Source organism: Bactrocera tryoni, chromosome 3 (genome assembly GCF_016617805.1).
Source record: "Bactrocera tryoni isolate S06 chromosome 3, CSIRO_BtryS06_freeze2, whole genome shotgun sequence".
Lineage (NCBI taxonomy): Eukaryota > Metazoa > Arthropoda > Insecta > Diptera > Tephritidae > Bactrocera > Bactrocera tryoni.
This window is the reverse complement of record NC_052501.1, coordinates 1,498,102-1,525,671: the sequence shown is the minus strand read 5'-3', so window position 1 is coordinate 1,525,671 and position 27,570 is coordinate 1,498,102. Positions and strand designations below refer to the sequence as shown.

The window sequence follows — 27,570 nt, the reverse complement described above, 5'->3', positions numbered from 1 at the left end:
AACTGACCAGATATTCTCTATGACATAGTTCAGCGAATTAAAAGACAACGGTTACGCTGGATTGGTCATGTCGTCCGAATGGACGAAAACACTTCAGCTCTGAAAGTATTCGACGCAGTACCCGCCGGGGGGAGCAGAGGAAGAGGAAGACCTCAACTCCTTTGGAAAGAGCAAGTTGAGAAGGACATGGCTTCGCTTGGAATCTTGACTTGGCGCCACGTAGGGAAAAGAATCGTTGTCTGCGCCAGTAAAGTTGAAGAAGGGTGGTCGCTACATTTCACCTTACCATACCTTCAATGTTCTCAGATTAAAACAAGAAAGTAAGAAAAAAGACTTAGGTGCTTTATTTTCTAGAAAAATATTAACAGAAATTATACTAAATAAAAAATTTATACAAAAAAAATGTCTTCGAACGACTATTGCTTTGATTGTGGCTTGGTGAATACTTTAGCGACAAATTCGACGAAATCGCTGTAAAGAGTCTCTGGAACCTCCATTGCTGCAAAATGACCACCTTCTTTGTGGTAGGTACTGTGCACAATATTTTTGAACCTCAATCCAAGCTCGAAGTCCGTCAAAGGTAAGAAGTCGTGAATAAAGCGTGCACAACCGGTAGGCACATTTATGTGCGTCGCGTCCAAATTTAAAGCAAAGTGAGCGATAGTGAATCCTTCCGAGTACAAGCGCTGAGACGTAGTTATCGAGTTTGTAGTGTAATAAATCATGACAATATCCAAAAGCTCGTCTAAAGTGAAGCGTTTGGTGAGGCCACCATTCTCGAGTTGCTTGTATGCAGGATTGGTCCATGTGGAGAATTTCTCTAAGATGTATGCGGCCAAACCAACAGGATTCTGTGAGAGCGTTGTGCCAATTGTGTCTGGTTTGGATGCTTGAATATGCATGTAGCCAGACTCCTCCAAATTAAGGATAAACTCTTTGTACAAAGGCTTTAAAAATATTCTATTTTCTTCCTTTATAAAGAAGCTCGGAAACCAATTTCGCAATAACTTATGAAGGGGAATCATTGGATGGTCAATAATAAAGCAAAAATTCGAATGATAACCGAGCACATTCTGTGGCGATAAAGTAACGATGTTTGCACCGAGTATAGCGCCCCAATCACCACCCTGTATTAGGAATTTCTCTTGACCCAAACGGAGCATCAAATTGCGCAACACTAACGACATCTGTGCGGGTCCAAAGTTTACTTTTGAGGCCCCCTGCGAACGAGACAAAATATGTTTAATAAAGTCTTTGTCTACAGAGAAGGTGTACATGTACCTACCTGAGACCAACCATAACCGGGCAAGCTGGGTGCTATCACTTCGAAGACATATTCACTCTTGGGGTTCGGTTTCGTCAGCAGCGGTATTAGCCTATAGAACTCGCGCACTGATCCTGGCCAGCCGTGGATCAATAACAGAGGTACCACCTTTTTACCTTCGATGGACTTGGGCTTCACATGAATAAAGTGTACTCGTAAACTGTAAATAAAGATAAAGAATATGCAAAAAGTGAATAGAAACGCAACTCCAAACCCTCAGCTGATGGAAATTTTCATTGAAATCGCAATACTGAGTCCTTCTAAGATTAGAATCGGTCAACGTACTCTCTTAGTCGGTATGTGTTTGTGCATTTTGCAGAATCTTCAGCTGCTCATTTATGTATTTTGGTGGTTCTAATATAATCATGTCCACGAAGATTCGTATGACGTAAAGATACTTATATACTATGTTGCTGTAGTTTATACTCATCATGAAGTTCGAGTTATGACCCGGTTTAGCATTTTGTTATATACGTAAATCGACATATTTCTTTAGATACATTTGTCTCGGGCTTATCAGCATTTAATAGTTAATAATGATAATAGTCGATAAATAAAATCGGGTCGATACTACCCCAACTCCTATATAGTATGGTACATAAAATGATTTTCGTTTTTTTGACAAACCTTATGTCGAATATGTCGGTCAGTGCATGAGATATAACTCAGTATATGTATAGATAAAACGTTTAAAACTATACTGGTTTTTAAGGTGACATAAACATTTACAAATACCCATACATACTTTTATTACTCTGTAAGATTTCTCAAGCGAAATTTACTCACCCTTGAATCTGTGTTTCAAAATGCGGGAACTGTTTGAGAAAGGCCTCGCGCTCACCCCACTTGGGCAGGTAAGTGTCGCGCCAGTATGCCACCACCTCTTTCAAGTAATTAGTATTGAAGCCGTATTGAAATCCAACACCTTCGAGGGGTTCGGTGAGCACCAGCGGTCGCGACAGCTGCGCTTTCAGATCTTCAATTAACTACAGCATTAAAAAATAGAAAAATAATAATAAAAAAAACGAAAATATATAGGTATATGTATATACATATATGAGAATTTACACATTGTTATACAACGAAATAAATATTGAAATTCAATTAGTTACCTCCTTTTTGGCGCTTATATCGAAATCTTTAATGGTAGTGTTCTCCTTGTATTTTTCGGCGCTGCCGGGTCCCCAATATTCCGCATCGTTCAGTTGGGGAATTGGCGCTGAACTTGTCAGTTCCTGATATTTATGCACACACAGACCTACGACAATCGCTAGGACCACTAATGTAATACGTAACAAGGTGCCCATTTCACTTCCGAATCAACACTGTGACACAACAGCCGATGAATGGGAGTATAATTGAAATTGGAAATATCCAAACTTATTTATATTATAAATATATTTGCAACAAAAAATATCAAAGATATTAAACCACACCGTCCAAAACCAGTCGAACACATCCAGCGCTGCGATGGAACTGATTGGTGAACACAACCGTATCGATATATATATTCGTTTTTATTGGGGGATTGTGCGATAGCAAAGTCGAATCGCGAAGTGGTTACGCCATAATAAACACATTTTATTACCGTCATTGATACATACATACATACATACTCGTACATATGATTTTATACCTAGAACCTACATACCCTGGTAGAACAGTGACGGTTCCGTTACATAATGACGTGCCGGTAACGCGTGTCAATTTAATCGCCACACTTTTTAATCACTTTCTTAAGAGCGAATCAAAAAAGCTCCCAAACCTTCTGTATGCATGTGATTTTTTATCACCTTCTCGCTCACGTAGTTTCTGCTGTAATAAAACTATAATGTTGGAGTTATGTGTAGAAGTTCACGAAAGTGAGGAAAGTTCTCTGATTGCCATTCACTTGGAATTGGCCAGAAATTCCTCCCCAGGGTTATGCGCTGTGTTTGGGACCAGCTACGTAAAAGACGCCCTTGGAAAGAAACCACCCACCTTTTGATTACCGTCATGGCAAACGCATTTAGAGTAACGATTTAAGGGCATGCACCTGGAATGTCCAATCCCTTAATTGAGAAGGTGCCGATGCCCAGCTGGTTCAAGACCTTGTAAAACTAAAGGCTGACATAACTACCCCGGTGGATGAACGTCCAGCCACAATCCGCATCAAAGCGAAGTTCTTTGACGTATCGTTGATTTGCGCCCACTCTCCGTCGGACAAGGTTTCAAACAAGGCGACTCCCTTTCGTGCGACTTCTTCAATCTGCTTTTGGAGGAAATAATTTGAGCTGCAGAACTTAATCGAGCAGGTACCATCTTCTATAAGAACAGGTACAGCTGCTGGTGTACGTCGTTGGTGTTGATGTCATTGGCCTCAACAACCGCGCCGTTTGTTCTGCTTTCCCCAGACTGTCTAAGGAAGCAAAGCAAATGGGCTTGGCAGTGAACGAGGGCAAGACGAAATATCTTCTGTCATCTAACAAACAGTCGTTGTACTTGCGACTAGGCACGCATGTTACTCTTGACAGTCATAACTTCGAAGTCATAGATAATTTCGTCTATCTTGGAACCAGCATTAACACCAACAATAACGTCTGCCCCGAAATCCAACGCAGAATAACTCTTGCCAACAGGTGCTACCTCGAACTGAGTAGGGAAATGAGAAGTAAAATCCTCTCTCGACGAACAAAAACAAACCTCCTCAAGTTACTCACTATTCTCGTCCTGGTGTATGGTACGGAATCATGGACGTTGACAACATCTGATGAGTCTGTGTTATGAGTTTTCGAGAAAAAGGTTCCGCGGATGATTTAATTTTGGATATTTTATTGCAAGTTAAAACTTTAAAATTCATTCCTTTTCTTTTCTTGTAATTGCTGCAGGATTTTATTGGGCTTATTTATAATTTTTTTTTCAAATACTGCATCAAACTTGTAAGCGGAAAAGTTATCCAGAGGACCATATTGCTTAGTACAGTCAGTTAAATGGAGCAAACCATGTATATTGTAACTAACTAAATGGTCTACGTAAGTATGTATTTCCAAACAAATCAACGAATTCTTCCAAGAATATAACCTATAAAGTGTCATAACTAAGTCATAAATAAAGATATTAAAGTGAAATTTGGCACAAAGAATCGCATTATGGAGGGGCATATTTGGACGCAATTTTTTTGGAAAAGTGGGCGTGGCCCCGCCCTCTACTAAGTTTTTTGTACGTATCCCGGTAACTACTATAGCTAAGTCAACCATACTCTACAGAGTCGTTTTCCTCAGGCATTTCCATATACAGTTCAAAAATGGAAGAAATCGGGTAATAACCACGCCCACCTCCCATACAAAGGTTATGTTGAAAATCACTAAAAGTGCGTTAACCGACTAACAAAAAGCGTCAGAAACACTAAATTTTACGGAAGAAATTGCAGAAGAAAGCTGCACCCAGGCTTTTTTTAAAAATTGAAAATGGGCGTGGCCTCGCTCACTTATGGACCAAAAACCATATCTCAGGAACTACTAGACCGATTTCAATGAAATTCGGTATATAATATTTTCTTAACACCCTGATGACATGTACGAAATATGGGTGAAATCGGTTCACAACCACGCCTTCTTCCAATATAACGCTATTTTGAATTCCATCTGATGCCTTTTCTGTATAATACGAGTATATACATTAGGAACTAATGATGATAGCGGAATAAAACTTTACAAAGATACGGTATTTGAAAAATATGTAAATGGCGTATAATGAAATCTCGATTATCACTTTACCATGGGAGAGTATAAAATGTTCGGTGACACCCGAACTTAGCCCTTCCTTACTTGTTTTTTATAACAATGTCATTGGAGAAATAAAAAAAGTAGCGGCACGATTGTCACATTCGGCTTCCTTTCCATACATAGTGCGAGGTGTATGCGTAAATAGAAGAGTTTCCTTTTCGCTACTTATCATCATAACATACATATGTATAATTAATGTTCTCAGATTAAAACAGGATAGAAAAACATAGGTACTTTATTTTCTAGAAAAATATTAACTGAAATTATACTAAATAAAAAATTTATACAAAAAACTGTCGAATGACTATTGCTTTGGTTGTGGCTTCCTGAATACTTTAGCGACAAATTCGACGAAATCGCTGTAAAGAGTCTGTGGAACCTCCATTGCTGCAAAATGACCACCTTCTTTGTGGTATGTACTGTGCACAATATTTTTGAACTCCAATCCAAGCTCTAAATCCGTCAAATGCGACAAGTCCTGATTAAAACGTGCACAACCGGTAGGCACATTTATATGCGTCGCGTCCAAATTCAAAGTAAAGTGAGCGAAATTGAGCCCTTCCGAGTACAAGCGCTGAGACGTAGTTATCGAGTTTGTAGTGTAATAAATCATAATATTATGCAAAAGCTCGTCCAAAGTGAAGCGTTTGGTGAGGCCACCCTCCTCGAGTTGCCTGTATGCAGGATTGGTCCATGCGGAGAATTTCTCTAAGATGTATGCGGCCAAACCAACAGGATTCTGTGAGAGCGTTGTGCCAATTGTGTCTGGTTTGGATGCTTGAATATGCATGTAGCCAGACTCCTCCAAATTAAGGATAAACTCTTTGTACAAAGGCTTTAAAAATATTCTATTTTCTTCCTTTATAAAGAAGCTCGGAAACCAATTTCGCAATAACTTATGAAGGGGAATCATTGGATGGTCATTAATAATAAACAAAAATTCGAATGATAACCGAGCACATTCTGTGGTGATAAAGTAACGATGTTAGCACCGAGTATAGCGCCCCAATCACCACCCTGTATTAGGAATTTCTCTTGACCCAAACGGAGCATCAAATTGCGCAACACTAACGACATCTGTGCGGGTCCAAAGTTTACTTTTGAGGCACCCTGCGAACGGAACAACGAATAAATATGTTTAATAAAGTCTTTGTCTACAGAGAAGGTGTATATCTACCTGCGACCAACCATAACCGGGCAAGCTGGGTGCTATCACTTCGAAGACATATTCACTCTTGGGGTTCGGTTTCGTCAGCAGCGGTATTAGCCTATAGAACTCGCGCACTGATCCTGGCCAGCCGTGGATCAGTAACAGAGGTACCACCTTTTTACCTTCGGTGGACTTGGGCTTCACATGAATGAAGTGTACTCGTAAACTGTAAAAAAAGATAAAGAATATGCAAAAAGTGAATAGAAACGCAACTCCAAACCATCAGCTGATGGAAATTTTCATTGAAATCGCAATACTGAGTCCTTCTAAGATTAGAATCGGTCAACGTACTCTCTTAGTCGGTATGTGTTTGTGCATTTTGCAGAATCTTCAGCTGCTCATTTATGTATTTTGGTGGTTCTAATATAATCATGTCCACGAAGATTCGTATGACGTAAAGATACTTATATACTATGTTGCTGTAGTTTATACTCATCATGAAGTTCGAGTTATGACCCGGTTTAGCATTTTGTTATATACGTAAATCGACATATTTCTTTAGATACATTTGTCTCGGGCTTATCAGCATTTAATAGTTAATAATGATAATAGTCGATAAATAAAATCGGGTCGATACTACCCCAACTCCTATATAGTATGGTACATAAAATGATTTTCGTTTTTTTGACAAACCTTATGTCGAATATGTCGGTCAGTGCATGAGATATAACTCAGTATATGTATAGATAAAACGTTTAAAACTATACTGGTTTTTAAGGTGACATAAACATTTACAAATACCCATACATACTTTTATTACTCTGTAAGATTTCTCAAGCGAAATTTACTCACCCTTGAATCTGTGTTTCAAAATGTGGGAACTGTTTGAGAAAGGCCTCGCGCTCACAACATTTTAACACATTTATATATAACGAAATAAATATTAAAGTTCAATTAGTTACCTCCGGTTTGGCGCTTATATCGTAAGCTTTAATGGTAGTGTTCTCCTTGTATTTTTCGGCGCTGCCGGGTCCCCAATATTCCGCATCGTTCAGTTGGGGAATTGGCGCTGAACTTGTGAGTTCCTGATATTTATGCACACACAGACCTACGACAATCGCTGGGACCACGAACGTAATCCGCAACAGGATGCCTAATGGGCCCATCTCACTTTCGAATCAACACTGTGACATAACAGCCGATGAATCCAAACTTATTTACCTTCCTTATTATTATAATTATGTTTACAACAATAAATACGATATGATATTACAACAGTCGAACGCATTAAGGGCTGCAAAGGAACTGATTGGTAAGTACAACCGTATCGAATAGCTGCCGCGCTAATTCTTAAGACATACATATGTATTTATACATATTTAGTGTATGCATTCGTTTTTATTGGGGGATTGTGCGATAGCAAAGTCGAATCGCGAAGAGGTAACATAATACACATATTTTCTTACCTTCCTTGATAAATACATACATACATACTTGTGCATATGATTGTATATGTAATCTATATACCCAGCGAGAACAGTGACGGTTCCGCCCCAGACTTGCCGGTAACGCGTGCCAGTTTAATTGTCACACTTTTTTTATCATTTTCTTAAGAGCGAATCAAAAACGCTCGCAAAACTTTTCTTTACATGTGATTTCTTATCACCTTCTCGTCCACAAACAAGTATTTTCTGCCTAATAGCCTTGACAGGCGGCAGTCTTAATCCGGATTAACTCATATCCAAATGTGTAGGTTAGAGAGCGGCAGCTATACGAGTTTGAAACTCCCGTAAACAGCTGATTGTAATTTTTATAATATTCTCAATGAAAATGGATGCAGTTGTTAGCCGACCAATTTTTACAAAACCTCTTTTTATTAATAAAACATATCAACACGTTATTTTTAAAGCTGCATAAAAACACAAATCGTCTTGTATTATTGTTGAAAATTTGAAAAACAGCTGTCCGTGTTGCTTGATTTCCATTCTCAATAGATTAAAATCGGCCATTTTTAACAAAGCTGCCAAGGAAAATGCAGCAATGCATGCAACTTACGGTCTTATACCCAGTTACCCTTGGGTGGCCAAAGAACATCCGTTTGAAGGTGAGCCAAAGTGAGAAGGTGAAACATGCCTCTACCCAGCTGGTTGATGTCCTCGTAAAAATAGAGGCTGACATCATTACCCCGGTGGATGACCGTCCGGGCAGAATACGCATCAAAGCGAAGTTCTTTGACATATCTCTGATTTTCTCCTACGCCTCTATGGAAGAGAAGGAAGATGTGATCAAAGATGCCTTCTTTGGGCGCTTGGAGCGCATGTATGAGAGCTGCCCCCACCAAGATGTTAAAATCGTGCTGGCGACTTTAACGCCAGGGTAGGAAAAGAAGGTATCATTAGCGCAACAGTCGGTAAATTCAGCCTCCCCGAGGATCTTCAAATGGATTGAGGCTGATTGATTTCGCCGGAGTTAAGGAATGTATTCCTTATAATAGTAACAAACATCAAAACAACCTTTTGTTTCAGTAAACAGAATGCAGAAACAACCTTGAGTTAGAACAATTGATGTGCACTGTCACTACAACAAATAATCCTAAACAAACAAGTATCAAAACAACATTGAGTTTGAATACCACAACCTTATCTTAGAACAAAGCAATTGTATCTAAGCAAGCAATATATATATAAACAAACCTAAACAAATAATATAATCTGTATCTTAACAAACTATCAACTAGTAATAAGTAAACATATTAGTTAGTATAAATAGAAGTAAGAACCATGTAATAAGTCAGTCTTAAGAGTATAAATAAAGAGTACACATTTCGGTGCAGCTCAAAATATATTCTTTTGACTCATTTTTACTTATGGTAAAAATTAACTCCGGGGCCCGAAATATGGTTATCTGTAGTACTAGATTTCACCAAACTACCTGGCTGTCTTCAGATCGAAAATAGATAATGAAAATAGATGTGATAAACGGAAGACACGTCTACAATGTTTTAGACGTGCGTACGCTTCGAGGTCCTAACACCGACTCTTGTTGCAGCCAAGATTCGTACCTTCTTCTGCGCAGCAAAGAACGCACGTCAACATACGCAAGGAAGGTTCTACGTCGAGAAGCTGCAATCACAACAGACAGCCGAATGATTTTCAACTCGACTTGCACACCTGCTCTCTGAGAGCACTCGTCAGCAGCTCGGTATAAGGAAACTGTCAGACGGCATTTCAAGCTCCTTACGTACAGCTACAACCGAAACCATTGCTTTTCGGAAAATGCAAAGGAACAGCTGGTACGATGAGGAGTGCCGTATCGCAGTGGAGAGAAAACAGACGATCGACTACAACTCGTCCGGGATGTGATAGATATCGAGAGTTGAAAAGGGAAACGAGTCCAATTTGCAGACAAAAGAAGAGAGAGGCCGAAATGCGTGAGTATGAGCTTGATATGCTGACCGACATTTGTAATGCTTGAAAATTCTACGAAAATATGCGGCGGCTAACAGAAAGTTTCAAGCGGAGTATACTCTTGTAGAACCTCCAGCGGTGATCTATTGAATAATGGCCAGAGCATACTAAAATTATGCAGGGAACACGTCTCTGGCTTGCTGTATGGCAGTGAAAGCATAACACCAGGATAAAATATAGCAGACGTTCCATTGCCAGTCCATGAAGAAATTCGAATAGCAATTACCCATCTGATGAACAACAAAGTACAAAGACCAGATAGAGAAGGACCTGGCTTCGCTTGGAATCTCCAATTGGTGCCACATTGTAAAAAGAAGAAACGACTGTAAGTAAAGAAGTAAAATAAAACTATATATAGTACTTTTTTCTCACATTTTCATAAAATTTCGGGCAAATCAACAAAGTTACTTTCAGAAAAGCGTAACGGTGCATTCCACATTAGTCTGGTGGGTAAACCACAGGCTTGCCATTACTTTTTATACTCTTGCAACCAGTTGCTACAGAGTATTATAGTTTTGTTCACCTAACGGTTGTACGTATCACCTAAACCTAATCGAGATAGATATAGGGGTTTGTATATATGTATAACTATATATGTATGTATATAAATGATCAGGTGACGTGAAATGCGGTTGACTGACTGTCTGTCCGTCCGTCCGTCCGTGCAAGCTGTAACTTAAGTAAAAATTGAGATATTTCAATGAAACATGATACGCGGGTTTCTTATTACAAAAAAATTCGATTCGTAGATGATGCCACGCCCACAAATCGCCATTAACCGAAAACCTGTAAAGTGCCATAACTAAGCACTAAATTAAGATATAAAATTATAATTTGGTGAAATCCCATATCTCGGGACCACACCGACCGATTTCAATAAAATTTGGTATGTGTGTGAGTTCTTTTCATATTACTATGTCACATTGTGAAAATGAACGAAATCGGAAAATAACTACGCTTACTTCTCATATACCACAATTTTAAATTCCACTTGATTCTTTTACTTTTCAATACACAAATCAAGAAGCAATTAATATAACGGTATTAAAATTCGCTCTAATAATGCTTTTAAAGTATGCCACCTATTTTACACATAACAGTGTATCTTTGTGCCTAAAATAAATAAATTTGAGCGAAAATTTTACTTACCCCCATATAACTAATATGAGGATTTTTGAACATCCGGCTGATTTTACACTATGTGAATAGTTTTTTAGTAAGTGACATGTTAATAGTAATTGGGGAAGAATAGATAAAATCTGGTCGATACTACCCCAACTTCCATATACTACGTATAATGATTTTCGTTTTTCTAACAAACCTTATGTGTCTCAGGAGTTATATACAAAGACCTTTCCAAAGTAAACGGGACTTAAAAAAAATCAGAACAAATGGTTTTTCGGCAAAATCAATTTATTTTATTTAAAATAATCTCCTTCTGCTTCAATAGAGTTTTTTGCATCGTCCAAAAGCTTGTCGAATGAGTGTTTTGGCTCGTTGGCCGGTATGGCCGCCAGTATGCCGGTGCAAGCCTTTTGAATGACCTCTACGTCTGCATAACGCTTTCGTTTCATGGGCAAACGCATTTTTCCGAAAAGGAAGAAATCGCACGGAGCCATATCAGGTGAATACGGGGAGTTGCTAATGGTTAAAACGTAATTTTTGTTCAAATAATGGGTCACAAGCGTCGATCGATGAGACGGTGCATTTTCGTGCAACAAACGCCAACTTTCATCTTTGCGATATTCGGGCCGAACACGTCGAATACGGCGCACCAAACGCCTCAAAATTCCAAGGTAGAATACCGCATCAACGTTTTGGCCGGATGGAACAAATTCTTTGTGGACAATACCCTTAGAATCATAAAAACAAATCAGCATTGTCTTCACGTTTGACTCCTCCATGCGCGAGTTTTTGGGCTTCGGCTTGTCCGGTGCCTTCCATTCAGCACTCTCTTGTATAGTATATGTACATATATATAGAATTGCTTGGATTTCAATTCTCAGGTTGACGATTTTCACCTAAAGTATATCCCTCGCTTTGATTCTTGTAAGTTGCAAGTGCATGATATGTTCGGTTCCACTCGAACTTAGCCCTTCCTTACTTGTTTTAAATAATTTACATCTTCGCAAAATTATTTCAAAAAATCATTGATGCTCCAAGGTTAAATATACAAATATATAATATGTAGTGAACAGAGACAACATAGCCACTTTTTTGGTCTTCATCATTCATTACAGCCTGAGAGGGAGAGTAAAACGTCATTGGGACCCACATCCGGAATCAATTCATACAAGTTCACGATAATTTCAGTGATTCGAAACGTGCTGGCTCAGTCCGCGGTACTTCCTTTCTAACGATATATCAAACACGCTCCTGTGATGTCTTTAGAGTGCCTGCTTCATTGCTAACTGCTTGCTTTGAGTTTCAGGTTCATCATTGTTCAATAAGCAGTTCGGAGTGTTTTTCCACTCGTTATTTAAGCAGGATCTTATCAGACGTGTAGGAGATCATTTGTATTTTTCAGTTTTAAAAAATTATAATTTTTGAAGAAAAACAATTTCTTTTGTTTTACTTTTTTCACATATGAAGAAAACGCGTACAAAAGTATCTACAAACAATTTCACTCTATAATTTCAATGCTTCTCTTAGTTATCAATTTATTTGAGGCACCTCGTGTAATAGCAGAGAACTAATCATAAACACACACCAGAGAACGTAAATTTATAATATACGTTCTCTGGAAGATCCCTTCTTTTTAAACAGGAAAAACAGGAAAAACAGAAGATGTTAGAAAACGGAAGAACCAATTTTAGTTATCTTTCTGGGACTGGTATTTACAAGTCCACACTCCATGCTTAATATTGGTTGTAGGATTAATGTGTTTTGGGGGTGGTCGCTATTCTTATAAAACCCAAGGATGTGATCTAGTAAACGATTCCCAGAGCATACTAAAATTTTGGAGGGAACACTTCCCCACCCTGCTGAATGGAGCGGTCGTTTCATTGCCCGACCATGAAGAAGTTCGAAAAGCAATTACCCGTCTGAAGAACAAAACAACGGCGGCGAAGAACTAATAAGCTGTAACATCAGCTTCTTTGTAAAATATGGTCGGACGAAAGCATGCCCAACCATTGGAATTTAAGTGTGCTCTGCCCAATCCACAAAATGGGAAACCCCACAATGTGCGCACCCAACGTAGGATAAGCCTCCTCAATATCGCGTATAAGGTTCTATGAAGTGTATTATGTGAAAAATTAAAGCCCACCGTCAACAAACTGATTGGATCTTATCAGTGTGGCTTCAGGCCTGGAAAATCAACAACCGACCAGATATTCACCATGCGCCAAATCTTGGAAAAGACCCGTAAAAAGAGAATCGACATACACTATCTTTTCGTCGATTTCAAAGCTGCTTTTGACAGAACGAAAAGGAGCTGCCTTTATGCCGCGATGTCTGAATTTGGTATCCCCGCAAACCTAATACGGCTATGTAAGCTGAGATTGAGATCCGTCGGGATCGGGAAGGACCTCTCCGAGCAGTTCAATACCAAACGAGGTTTCAGGCAAGGCGACTCCCTATCGTGCGATTTCTTAAATCTGCTGCTGGAGAAATTTTCGTTGGCCACGGCGAATATCGCATTCGATGGAACGATGAGCTGTACGAGATATACGACGACATTGACATAGTTGAGCGAATTAAAAGACAGCGGCTACGATGGCTAGTTCATGTTGTCCAAATGTACGAAAACACTCCAGTTCTAAAAGCATTCGACGCAGTACCCGCCGGGCGAAGCAGAGGAAGAAGAAGACCTCCACTCTGTTGCAAAGAGAAGCTGGAGAAGGACATGGCTTCGCTTGGAATTTCGAATTGGCGCAACGTAGTGAAAAGAAGAAGGGACTGGCGTGCTGCTATTAACTCGGCAATTATCGCGTAAGCATTGTCTACGCCAGTAAAGTAGAAGAAGGGTGGTCGCTACATTTCACCTTACCATACCATCAATGTTCTCAGATTTAAACAGGAAAGTAAGAAAAAAGACTTAGGTACTTTATTTTCTAGAAAAATATTAACAGAAATTATACAAAATAAAAAATTTATACAAAAAATTGTTTAAATGTCTTCGAAAGACTATTGCTTTGGATGTGGCTTCTTGAATACTTTAGCGACAAATTCGACGAAATCGCTGTAAAGTGTCTGTGGAACCTCCATTGCTGCAAAATGACCACCTTCTTTGTGGTAGGTACTGTGCACAATATTTTTGAACCTCAATCCAAGCTCTGACTCCGTCGAATGCATCAAGTCGTGTATAAAACGTGCACAACCGGTAGGCACATTTATATGCGTCGCGTCCAAATTCAAAGCTAATTGAGCGAAATTGAGCCCTTCCGAGTACAAGCGCTGAGAGGTAGTTATCGAGTTTGTAGTGTAATAAATCATAATATTGTCCAAAAGCTCGTCCAAAGTGAAGCGTTTGGTGAGGCCACCATCCTCGAGTTGCCTGTATGCAGGATTGGTCCATGTGGAGAATTTCTCTAAGATGTATGCGGCCAAACCGACAGGATTCTGTGTGAGCGTTGTGCCAATTGTGTCTGGTTTGGATGCCTGAATATGCATGTAGCCAGACTCCTCCAAAATATAGCTTAACTCTTTGCCAAAGGGTTTAAAGAAAATACTATTTTCTTCCTTTATAAAGAAGCTCGGGAACCAATTTCGCAATAACTTGTAAAGGTGAATCATTGCATGATTGGTAGTGCACATATTTGAATGATAACCGAGCACATTCTGAGGCGATAAAGTAACGATGTTTGCACCGAGTATTGAGCCCCAATCACCACCCTGTATTAAGAATTTCTCATGACCCAAACGCAGCATCAAATTACGCAACACTAACGACATCTGTGCGGGTCCAAAGTTTACTTTTGAGGCCCCCTGCGAACGAGACAAAATATGTTTAATAAAGTCTTTGTCTACAGAGAAGGTGTATATGTACCTGAGACCAACCATAACCGGGCAAGCTGGGTGCTATCACTTCGAAGACATATTCACTCTTGGGGTTCGGTTTCGTCAGCAGCGGTATTAGCCTATAGAACTCGCGCACTGATCCTGGCCAGCCGTGGATCAATAACAGAGGTACCACCTTTTTACCTTCGATGGACTTGGGCTTCACATGAATAAAGTGTACTCGTAAACTGTAAATAAAGATAAAGAATATGCAAAAAGTGAATAAAAACGCAACTCCAAACCATCAGCTGATGGAAATTTTCATTGAAAACGCAATACAGAGTCTTTCTAAAATAAGAATCGGTCAACGTACTCCCTTAGTCGGTATGTGTTTATGTATTTTGCAGAATCTTCAGCTGCTCATTTGTGTAAGTATATATGTACATAGTACATATGTGAACTATGGTAGTTCGGAAAATCAGACGAAGTTCTGTTCTTTAGGTTGATACTACCTTATTCACTAACTAATTGAATTAGAAATATGTAATGGTTGATAAATTCCGGACTTTGGACAAATTTGCAGCTTTTGCTACAAACAAATATTAAATAAAAATGCCATAGAATACTGCTTTATGGTGGGAGCCAAATAAAAGTACAGAGCCAAAATTAAGCAATTTACATTAATCAATATCCACGAAGATTTGTATGACGTGAAGATACTTATGGAAATACTATGTAGTTGTAGTTTACACTCTTCATGAAGTTCGAGTTATGACCCGGACATATATGTACGTACATCGACATATTTCCTTAGATCAGCATTTCATATGGTCGTGAGTGCTAAATATTTGTTCTGCTCGATTCAAAGTCTTAAAGCTCGTATTGCAACAATAATAATTTTGATTAAACAAATCCTCACGAGAACTTGCAAAGCAGTTCACATATTTACTAAAAAGAAGTATCTCGGCCGAACTTTATTTATTTTTTACTTTTAGACGGGAAAAGTACGGAGTTTTGTACCTCGAGCATCTAGAAAAGAGGTTTCAAATATTTTATAAGTGAAATGAATGAATTTGAAGTCCGTACGTTTACTGAATAATTTCCTAATTTTTTATACTCTTGCAACCTGTTGCTACAGAGTATAATAGCTTTGTTAATTATATAATAATATTAATATCGGACCACTGCCACGGGGCGTGGCCCCGCAATTATTATAAACACCTCTACCGACAGTGTGAAAATTGATGAAATCGGAATGTAACTCAGCACCCTCCCCATATAACGGTCCTGTCGTACTATTACATTAAATTTTACCTACGAGATTATATAGGAAGGCTTTATGGAAGACGGTGTGAAAATTGGACGATGGGCGTGGCGCCGCTCACCTTTTGGTGAAATTACATATCTCGGGACCCGACTGACCGATTTCGACTGAATTTAGTACGTGGCATTATTTTCGCATTTCTATGTGACAGTCCGGCCGAAATCGGACTACAAGGTATTGCATTCGCGTTGATTCTTCTAAGCTGGAAGAGTATAAAATGTTCGCTTGCACCAGACCTTAACCATTTCTAACTTGTTTTATTTTATTGGCTTGTTTTTCCAAGATCATTTTTAAATAATAGTTTTTACGATATACATACATACATATACAAGCTATACCGCTATACTCACCCTTGAATCTGTGTTTCGAAATGCGGGAACTGTTTGAGAAAGGCCTCGCGCTCACCCCACTTGGGCAGGTAAGTGTCGCGCCAGTATGCCACCACCTCTTTCAAGTACTTAGAATTGAAGCCGTATTGGAATCCAACACCTTCGAGGGGTTCGGTGAGCACCAGCGGTCGCGACAGCTGCGTTTTCAGATCTTCAATTAACTACAGAATTAAAAAATAGAAAAAACATTCAAGTTATTATTGTTTTGTTTTGATTACTGCTATTACTCTCCGATATATATATTATATGTAGGTATGTTTATGGGTGAACGTGTATTCAATTTTTAATCGCTTGATATTTATCCACAAGTATGCATGTACATACATACCTAAATATATACATATGTATGTAGTGTATAGGTACTTATGTGAGAATGACTGGCAATTCGGCAAGCTGACTGCTAACAATTTATAATATATTCAGAGGTACAGATATACATAAATATTTATAATTAACACATTTATATATAACGAAATAAATGTTAAAGTTCAATTAGTTACCTCCGGTTTGGCGCTAATATCGAAAGCTTTAATGGCAGTGTTTTCCTTATATTTAGCGGCGCTGCCGGGTCCCCAATATTCCGCATCGTTCAGCTGGGGAATTGGCGCTGAACTTGTGAGTTCCTGATATTTATACACACACAGACCTACGACAATCGCTAGGACCACGAATGTAATACGTAACAAGGTGCCCATTTCACTTTCGAATCAACAATGCGACACAACAGCCGATGGATGGGTGTATAATTGTAATTGGAAATATCCAAACTTGTTTGTTATTATAAATATATAATGTGTATAACAATAAATACCAAAGTGATACTAAACAACACCGTATAAAACCAGCCAAACGCATCCAACGCTGCGATGGAACTGATTGTAGTGTAGTGTATGTAGTGTTTATAATCGTTTTTATTCGGGGATTGTGCGATAGCAAAGTCGAATCGCGCAGCGGTTGTGCGATTATAAACATATTTTCTTACTTTCGTTGATACATATGTACATACATTCGCGTACATATGATTGGATATGTATGTATGTACATATGTATACATGATAACTTATATAATATACTAATAGTCACAATTAGTAACCACTGGTAGATCTGAAAACAAAGTAGACACCAGAGGCCCCATATCTATAAAATATACATATGTATGTATATTTACATGATCGGTGGAGTCGATTTAGCCATATCTAGGCCCTTTTTAATTTAAGAAGCTGCTCATTTGTCAGAACTGAGCTTACCAAACCCCTTTAGTATATAACAACCATACAAACTGACCCATTTTTTATTTGACAAGTAAAAATACCAGTTACTTATATGGAAAAACACGGTTAGTTGACTAGTTGCACTTGCAGTTCACAACGGTTGTATGGTGGTTCAGAAGTAGTTAATTCCGCTATAGGGTGCACCCTTTCCTACTTTTACATACATACATACAATAACAGTACACAGCGTTAGACTAATCACTACTTAGCTCCTTATCATAATTAGACTATTTCAATAGTTTTGCCACAAATTTCGGGACAAGAACTAACATGTTTTTTTTTTGGCCAAATGACTCAGCACTTTAAATTGTTTTGAATCATATTTCGAGACAAGAAATAATCTTTTGGGCACATGACTCGGCACTTTTTATTCCCGAAATGAATTGCCAAATGGAAACTCAAATCTTATCTCCCAAACAAATGAAAAACAAAAACGTTTAGAGCTTGTTTGCTTGTGTACATTCGTTTGAAAATATGTATGTATGTGTGTGTTAAAAATAATTGTGTCTCCATAATGCTGATTTTATTTCCTAACGTGTATGTATGTAACTACATATATTTGCAATAAATTAACTACCTGCCTATGCATATATATATATATATATATACGTATGTAGGTATGTGTGAGCAGTTGTTGTCGTTGACATTGAAATTAACGCGGGCTATAAATGCCGGTCTCTTCGGCTCTCATTTTTATACGCTATACTACACCCATACATATGTATGTGCGTGCAGTTTTTTGTATAAAAAAACCAAAAGAGCGCATCTCCCAATTCAATACTTTTTGAAAACATATACAATATGTAAATATATACAATTTTCGGTAGAAACAGAATATAAAGAGATGGTGTCCAAATGATCCCTCAGTGGAATTATCAAACGAGCTGAGCAGAGAAGAGAAGACTTTATTAACGCCGATGATCACTTGTTTTAAGTATAGTCAACCACGACACTGATGCTTATATGCCATGATATCTCAACTTTATATGTGGTTTCTACCCACCTTCTACAGGTTTTTTGTTTTAAATAGACTTCGTCTTTCGTAGAGTCATACAAAACAGAAGAACTTGACAATATTTCCTCCGTAGTGATTAACTCAACTTAATCTCTTTTTGCTAATGACGACAATTCTAATGCGGCTTTTGAATTGGATTGTACTGTTTACATATGGGAAAGGCATGCTACGTTAATTACAATTTTTCTCGTACTGTACTTTCTAATGTTTATGTAGTATAGGGGTAGGACTGTTATTTCTTTTTGATGAGAAATTCTTAAAACTCTTTGAACTGCCAAAAGCTTTTTAAGCAAAAAAAAACGGAACGGAAACTATAATGCCTTTCACAAAAACCAAAGATTATTTTAAATAACTTTAACTAATAACTATTTTAAGCTTCATTTAATTAAAACAAAATTGAAACTCGGGGAAGTTGAAAAAAAATTACACTTGTTAAAAAATAAGTGAAAATATTGAAGAAATTCGAAATTCGCAAGCCACCAATGAAATTTGTGAATTTTACGGAGACGATGCTGCATCAGTTCGTATAGCACAACAACTGTTCGCTCGGTGAAAGAATCTACAAAAAATAAAAGGAAAAATCTAATTAAAATACATATATTTTTTAAATATGTATGTATTAAATTTATCATATAATAAGTAGGAATTTCGATAGCGTTTGCCAGCGCGATTTGCTAGCATAGAAGTTGTCACGGAAGGCATTCTCCTTCCAAGCCTTGAGAGCCGAGGTGCATGCTGCTTGAATCCCCTCTGTCGTCTCAAAATGCTTGCCGTTTTGTCTCGGGATCATACTCAATCATACTCACATCGTCTATGACTCGTCACCTGTGATTACGTTACTTAAAAATTGGGGGTTTCACACATGTTCAAATTTTCTTGGCACACTTCCACTCGCCACAACTTCTGGTCATCAGGGGGCACTTTTGGAACCATCTTCGCGCACAACTTGCACATGTTCAAGTGCTCCGTCACAATGTCATAAACCACAGATTTTGATTAATTAAATATCTGGGCAATTAAACGCCGGTCTGTGTTCAAAGCTTTGCGCACACGAGTCACATTGTCGGTGTTTGTCAAAGTCGCAGGTCTCCCAGCACAGTCTTCATCAGCCACCTCTTCCCGGCCCTTCAAAAAGGCTTGGTGCCATCAAAACACACCACTTCTTGCTAAAGCAACATTTAGGTAAGCCTGCTTGATCATATCAAACGTCTCTGTCGCCGATTTACCGAGTTTCGCACAGAATTTAATCGGGTACACTTACACCACTAACAGAAACATATCGCGCGAAAATGTTTGTCCTGACTCTCCAGGAGCTCGGAGATAACTGACCAGCCCCTCGTTCGTTAGCTAGGAACGCTCTCTACGGAATCCAGTCAGCCGTGGCGGAAGAAATTCAGTCCTATTACTTTCCGGACAAACCCTGTTTTATGCAAAATTTTAAATATTGTCTATTGAAGAAATCGTACACATTACTAACCCTTGCTACAGCAAATTCCTCGCATTTTAGTTTCTCGCCCATTTCCAAAGCTGCAGCTGGTGTTGTTAAGGGTAGGGTGGAAGCAATTCCAGTTTGGGTATTGTCGATTTCTTCGCTAGTCAATCGGCGTACTGATTGGTGAACTTTGCCAATTAACAGCAATTAACAGGCATAAACTTACCTTTTTATACCCTGAACAGGGTATATTAAGTTTGTCACGAAGTTTGTAACACCCAGAAGGAATCGTCGGAGACCCTATAAAGTATATATATAAATGATCAGTATGTTGAGCTGAGTCGATTTAACCATGTCCGTCTGTCTGTCTGTCCGTCTGTATATATACGAACTAGTCCCTCAGTTTTTAAGATATCGTTTTGAAATTTTGCAAACGTAATTTTCTCTTCAAGAAGCTGCTCATTTGTCGGAACGGCCGATAACGGACCACTATAACATATAGCTGTCATATAAACTGAACGATCGGAATCAAGTTCTTGTATGGAAAACTTTCACATTTGACAATGTATCTTCACCAAATTTGGTATAGATTATTTTCCAAGGCAACAATGTAATCTCCGAAGAAATTGATCGGATCGGTTAACTATAGCATATAGCTACCATACAAACTGAACACATAGTTACTAAAAGAAATGCACCTGTGAAGGGTATACTAGCTTCGGTGCAGCCGAAGTTAACGTTTTTTCTTGTCTTTCATAAAGCTGCTCATCTTCTGGGCTTTCCTCCAAATAAATTTGATCGAATAGCGCCGATTAAATCCATCTGATTTAATCTAGAAATAAAAATTTGCAGCATCAAAATTCATTTTAAATTATTTAACATAATAAAATAAAATGCCGCCGATGCCGTGAAAATACAACATCTACTTATAATAGTAAAAAATGCTAATTTGAGAATTCAAGAAGTAAAATATGAATAAGAAGAAACTTGCCCTCATATGGAATAGAAAAATATTTATTTACTATTTAAATTTTTTCTATATTAAACAAATGTGTATCTAATTTATTTGCCAACAAAATACCTAAACCACATGACGATTCCAATGGTTTTTGAGAGTAGTTTTCAACAGCAAAGCAACAATGTGCCGATACTACAGCGGATTCGTCTGTAATGCCTGTTGCTTTTATGGGACCTAATTTTTGACTAAAACAATAAGAGTAGTTTTCTTTCTTAAAATCAATATTAAACGATTCAATTTTGGATATTTTTTCTTGTAAATAAAATCCGCAATATTTCTCTCTTCAAGCCTTAAATGTAATTGCTGCAGGATTTTATTGTACTTATTTATAAGTTTTTCCAAATACTTGTAAGCGGAAAAGTTATCTAGAGGACCATATTGCTTAGTACAGTCAGTAAAATGGAGTAAACCAAGAGTATTGTAACTAAGTAAATGGTCTGCGTATGTATTTCCCAACAAACCAACGAATTCTTCAAAGATTTGTTGGGCAACATTGGATTCAGTGATATAAGACTTCTTGCACAGCTAACATCCAATAGATCACGTCGCAAGCACTCGTAAATAGCGGCACGATTGTCACATTTGGCTTGCTTTCCATATACTTATGTATAGTGCGAAGTGTACGCGTAAATCGAAGATACTTCCTTTTTAGACAGGAAAAATAGAAGACGTTAGAAAACGGAGGAACAAGTTTTAGTTGTCTTTATGAAACTGGATTCACACTCCATGCTTAATATTTGTTGTAGGAATAATTGCTTTTTGTGGGTGGTCGTTACATATCACCATACATACCATCAATGTTCTCAGATTAAAACAGAAAAGTAAGAAAAAACACTTTATTTTCTGGAAAAATATTAACTGAAATTATACAAAATAAAAAATTTGTACAAAAAAATGTTTAAGTGTCTTCGAATGACTATTGCTTTGGTTGTGGCTTCCTGAATACTTTAGCGACAAATTCGACGAAATCGCTGTAAAGAGTCTGTGGAACCTCCATTGCTGCAAAATGACCACCTTCTTTGTGGTAGGTACTGTGCACAATATTTTTGAATTTCAATCCAAGCTCGAAGTCCGTCAAAGGCAACAAGTCGTGAATAAAACGTGCACAACCGGTAGGCACATTTATATGTGTCGAGTCCAAATTCAAAGCAAAGTGAGCGATATTGAACCCTTCCGAGTACAAGCGCTGAGACGTAGTTATCGAGTTTGTAGTGTAATAAATCATAATATTGTCCAAAAGCTCGTCCAAAGTGAAGCGTTTGGTGAGGCCACCATCCTCGAGTTGCTTGTATGCAGGATTGGTCCATGTGGAGAATTTCTCCAAGATGTATGCGGCTAAACCGACAGGATTCTGTGTGAGCGTTGTGCCAATTGTGTCTGGTTTGGATGCCTGAATATGCATGTAACCAGACTCCTCCAAAATATAGCTTAACTCTTTGCTGAGTGGTTTAAAGAAAATTCTATTTTCTTCCTGAATAAAGAAGCTCGGGAACCAATTTCGCAATAACATATGAAGGTGAATCATTGGATGACTGGTAGTGCACAAATTCGAATGATAACCGAGCACATTCTGAGGCGATAAAGTAACGATGCTTGCACCGAGTATAGAGCCCCAATCACCACCCTGTATTAAGAATTTCTCATGACCTAAACGCAGCATCAAATTACGCAACACTAACGACATCTGTGCGGGTCCGAAGTTTACCTTTGAGGCCCCCTGCGAACGAAACAAAAATATGTTGAATAAAGTCTTTGTCTACAGAGAAGGTGTATACCTACCTGAGACCAACCGTAACCGGGCAAGCTGGGTGCTATCACCTCGAAGACATATTCACTCTTGGGGTTCGGTTTCGTCAGCAGCGGTATAAGCCTATAGAACTCGCGCACTGATCCTGGCCAGCCGTGGATCAGTAACAGAGGTACCACCTTTTTACCTTCGATGGACTTGGGCTTCACATGAATAAAGTGTACTCGTAAACTGTAAATAAAGATAAAGAATATGCAAAAAGTGAATAAAAACGCAACTGCAAACCATCAGCTGATGAACATTTTCATTGAAATCACAATACTGAGTCCTTCTAAAATCAGAATTAGCCAAAGTACTATCTTAGTCGGTATGTGTTTATGCATTTTGCAGAATCAAATGCTGTTCATTTGAGTGAGTATGCATGTGTTCTGAAAATCAGATGAATTTTAGTCTTTTAAGGGATCGTCTTAGTGTGAAATTTTCGTGAATTGTTGCATTATCGGATAGCATACACTATAATAAACATTCTCTCAAATTTTCGAATCGAAATTCAAATTATTACGGCGTTTCTTGTAGAAAGGGAACAGAGTGGGGCACATTTTACTCCAATCTTTAAACGCGTTTTTGTCAATGCGGTATTTTTCAAAACGGTTTTCACTCTCAAAGGAAGAGTTTTAATGACATCTTGTTCCAATTTGGAGAGAATATTTTTAACGTCATTCACTATCGCGCTATGGAAGCTTTAATATAAATTATTTGAAATCTTCCTATTATTTTCTACGAAAAACTGTCGAAAAAAGGCAAAATTCGATAGTTTTTGTTCAAACCGCCGCCATTTTGGCAAAATAAAAAAAAAAGAAAAAAGCTTCCGTAGCGCGACAGTGCCTTTCCTACATATTAATAATCGTTTGATTTCCGGCTGCAATCGTGGACATCGTACAGGACCTTTTTTTTAACGTGTTATTTCAAGCATTTATTTAACTATTATACACCCAATAAAGAAACATAAATAAATTCGTTTTGTATTCGTCATGATTGTATTTATTTATAAAAAAAATCGGTCTGATTATTAATTTCAAAATTAAAAAAAATTACGAAAATCTGTGACTTTTCGGAGGATCGCACTGAGACGATCCCTTAAGTTAAGACTACCTGATTCACTAACTAACTAACTCAATTATAAATGTGGAATAGTTGATAAATACCGGTCTGTGGACAAATCAGTAGCAAGCGTTAAGTATAATCTTATTAAACGGAATGTGGAGTATACATTATTTTCAAAGGATCTTTTGCTCGCGAATATTAAATAAAAATTCAAACCACTCTTAGTATTAGAGTCTAGTTTCTCCCAGAAATGTTGAGATAGATGACTGCTTTGTGGTGGGAGCCAAATAAAAGTTCAGTGCCAAAGTTAAGATTTTTACTGATGTAATCAATATCCACGAAGATTTGTATGACGTGAAGATACTTATGGAAATACTATGTAGTTGTAGTTTACACTCTTCATGAAGTTCGAGTTATGACCCGGACATACATATATGTACGTACATCGACATATTTCCTTAGATCAGCATTTCATATGGTCGTCAGTGCTAAATATTTGTTCTGCTCGATTCGAAATCTTAAGTTCGTATTGCAACAACAATAATTTTTATAAAACAAAAAACAAATTCTCACGAGAACTTGCAAAAAGGAGTTCACATATTTACTTTGCAATTAGCTGGTTTAATTAATATTTGCTTTTATCTGTAATTATATTATTTTAAGTAGAATTTACTAAAATGATAACATCAAAAATATGCGCGAAGATTTTTGATCTTGGGGGTGGATTGTAGACGACGTTCGTACATAGAAAGAACGAGAAATCGGACTACAAGGTATTTCACTGACGTTGATTCTTCTGAGTTGCATGAGTATAAAACGTTTGGTTGCACCCAAATTTAACCATTTCTTACTTGTTTTATTTTATTGCCTTGTTTTTCCATGATCATTTGTAAATAATAGTTTTTACGATATACATATACAAGCTATACCGCTATACTCACCCTTGAATCTGTGTTTCAAAGTGCGGGAACTGTTTGAGAAAGGCCTCGCGCTCACCCCACTTGGGCAGGTAAGTGTCGCGCCAGTATGCCACCACCTCTTTCAAGTACTTAGAATTGAAGCCGTATTGGAATCCAACACCTTCGAGGGGTACGGTGAGCACCAGCGGGCGCGACAGCTGCGTTTTCAGATCTTCAATTAACTATAGAATTAAAAAATAGAAAAAACATTCAAGTTATTATTGTTTTGTTTTGATTACTGCTATTACTCTCCGATATATACATATATTATATGTAGGTATATTTATGGGTGAACGTGTATTCAATTTTTAATCGCTTGATATTTATCCACAAGTATGCATGTACATACATACAAACCTAAATATGTATGTAGTGTATGGGTATGCGAGAGTGACTGGCAAATTGGCAAACTGACAGCTAACAATTCATAATATCTCCAGAGGTACAGATATACATACATAAATGAATTAACACATTGATATACAACGAAATAAATATTAAAGCTCAATTAGTTACCTCCTTTTTGGCGCTTATATCGAAAGCTTTAATGGCAGTGTTTTCCTTATATTTTGCGGCGCTGCCGGGTCCCCAATATTCCGCATCGTTCAGTTGGGGAATTGGCGCTGAACTTGTGAGTTCCTGATATTTATACACACACAGACCTACGACAATCGCTAGGACCACGAATGTAATACGTAACAAGGTGCCCATTTCACTTTCGAATCAACAATGCGACACAACAGCCGATGGATGGGTGTATAATTGTAATTGGAAATATCCAAACTTGTTTGTTATTATAAATATATAATGTGTATAACAATAAATGCCAAAGTGATACTAAATGACACTGACTAGAACGAGCCAAACGCATCCAGCGCTGCGATGGAACTGATTGGAGAGCACAACCGTATCGAATAACCGGCACGCTGATTCTTAAGATATGCATGTATACATATTTAGTATTTATAATCGTTTTAATTCGGGGGTTGTGCTATAGCAAAGTCAAATCGCGCAGCGGGTGTGCGATAATAAATATACACGGAGAGTTCCCCCTCCACCCCAAAAGTTAAAAGTTATACCTTATTTCCATCATAAGTGACACTCCGCGAAGAAAAAGACTTTGAGTTGCAAGTGTATATAGTCCCCCCAACTAAAAAAAATCTACTCTGGATCCGTCCCAGCTTACCTACTTATACATACATATGTATATATGTATGTTAACAGTTCACAGGGTTAGACTAATCACTAATTACTTATCATAAATAGACTCTTTAAATAGTTTTCTAACAAATTTCGGGACAGGAACTAACATGTTTTGGACACATGACTCAGCACTTTAGATTGTTTTACACCAAATTTCCAAAATATCGAGACAAGAAATAATCTTTTGGGCACATGACTCAGCTCTTTTTATTCCCGAAATGAATTGCTATATTGAATCTCAAATCTTATCTCCCAAACAATTGAAAAACAAAAAACGTTTATGTAGAGCTTGTTTGCTTGTGTGTGACATGTACATACATATGTATGTATGTGCATATGCATGTGTTAACAAGAAAAAACGTTAACTTCGGTTGCACCGAAGCTAAATACCCTTCACAAGTATATTTCTGTTAGTAACTATGTGTTCAGTTTGTATGGCAGCTATATGTTATAGTGGTCCGATATCGGCAGTTCCAACAAATGAGCAGCTTCTTGAAGAGAAAATGACGTTTGTAAAATTTCAAAACGATATCTGAAAAACTGAGAGACTAGTTCGTATATATACAGACAGACGGGCATGGCTAAATCTAAATCTGCATGACAAACTTAATATACCCTGTTTAGGGTATACAAATAATTGTGTCTCCATAATGCTAATTTTATTTCCAAACATGTATGTATACACGTATGTTGCCACATATACATATATGTATTTGCAATAAATTATACTACCTGCCAATTCTTATATGTATATATGTATGTATGTATGTATGTATGTGTGAGCAGTTGTTGTCGATCACATTGAAATTAACGCGGGCTATAGATGCCGGTCTCTTTGGCTCTCATTTGTATTCGGTCTGCTACACCCATATGTGCGAGTGGTTTTTTTGGAATAAAACGAAAAGAGCGTATCTCCAAATTCAAAACTTTAAATGAAAACATATACATACATACATACATTTGTACCTATATATAATTTTCGGTTGACCAAAGTTGGAGAATGCCAAATTGCATAAATGGAATAGAATTGCAAAATTCAATAGAAACAGAATATAAAGAGATGGTATCCAAATGATCCCTCAGTGGTATTATCAAACGAACAGAGGAGGGAATATGGCGAACAGAGTTGTGAACGAAGCTTAAGCTATGAGACTTTATTAACGCCGTTAACCACGACACATTAATCAATGATGTTTATATGCCATGATATCTCAGCTTCGTTTCACCTTCTACAGTATTTTCTTTAAATGGGCTTTGTCTTTCGTAGAGTCATACAAAACAGAAGAACTTGATAATATTTCTTCCGTAGTGATTAACTCAACTTAAGCTCCTTTTGCTAATGACGACAGTTCTAATGCGGCTTTTGAAGCGGACTGTAGTGTATATTCGAGAGAGACATGCAATGTAAAATAAAATTTTTCTCGTACTGTACTTACGAATATTTATGTAGTATAGGGGTAGG

At 37.8% G+C, this 27,570-nt stretch overlaps 1 protein-coding gene and 1 pseudogene across 6 annotated transcripts; both read right to left on the bottom strand.

Moving 5' to 3' along the window:
- Window positions 1-321: 321 nt before the first annotated feature.
- Window positions 322-26,318, bottom strand: LOC120770215 (juvenile hormone epoxide hydrolase 1). 6 transcript variants are annotated; one of them, XM_040097485.1, is made up of 4 exons: window positions 25,422-26,303; window positions 2,111-2,310; window positions 1,286-1,484; window positions 322-1,220 (listed from the first exon to the last, which is right to left on the bottom strand). In XM_040097485.1, exons 1-4 carry the CDS (start codon window positions 25,614-25,616, stop codon window positions 417-419), a joined length of 1,398 nt encoding a protein of 465 aa, XP_039953419.1. In that variant the 5' UTR covers window positions 25,617-26,303; the 3' UTR covers window positions 322-416. The 6 variants fall into 6 exon arrangements, with proteins under 6 accessions (XP_039953419.1, XP_039953418.1, XP_039953421.1 ...); XM_040097484.1 differs by lacking the exon at window positions 25,422-26,303 and adding an exon at window positions 2,437-2,767; XM_040097487.1 differs by lacking the exons at window positions 322-1,220; window positions 1,286-1,484; window positions 2,111-2,310 and adding exons at window positions 13,732-14,634; window positions 14,696-14,894; window positions 16,321-16,520 and having other exon boundaries at window positions 25,422-26,095.
- LOC120771391 lies at window positions 5,390-7,404 on the bottom strand (annotated as a pseudogene).
- Window positions 26,319-27,570: the final 1,252 nt, after the last annotated feature.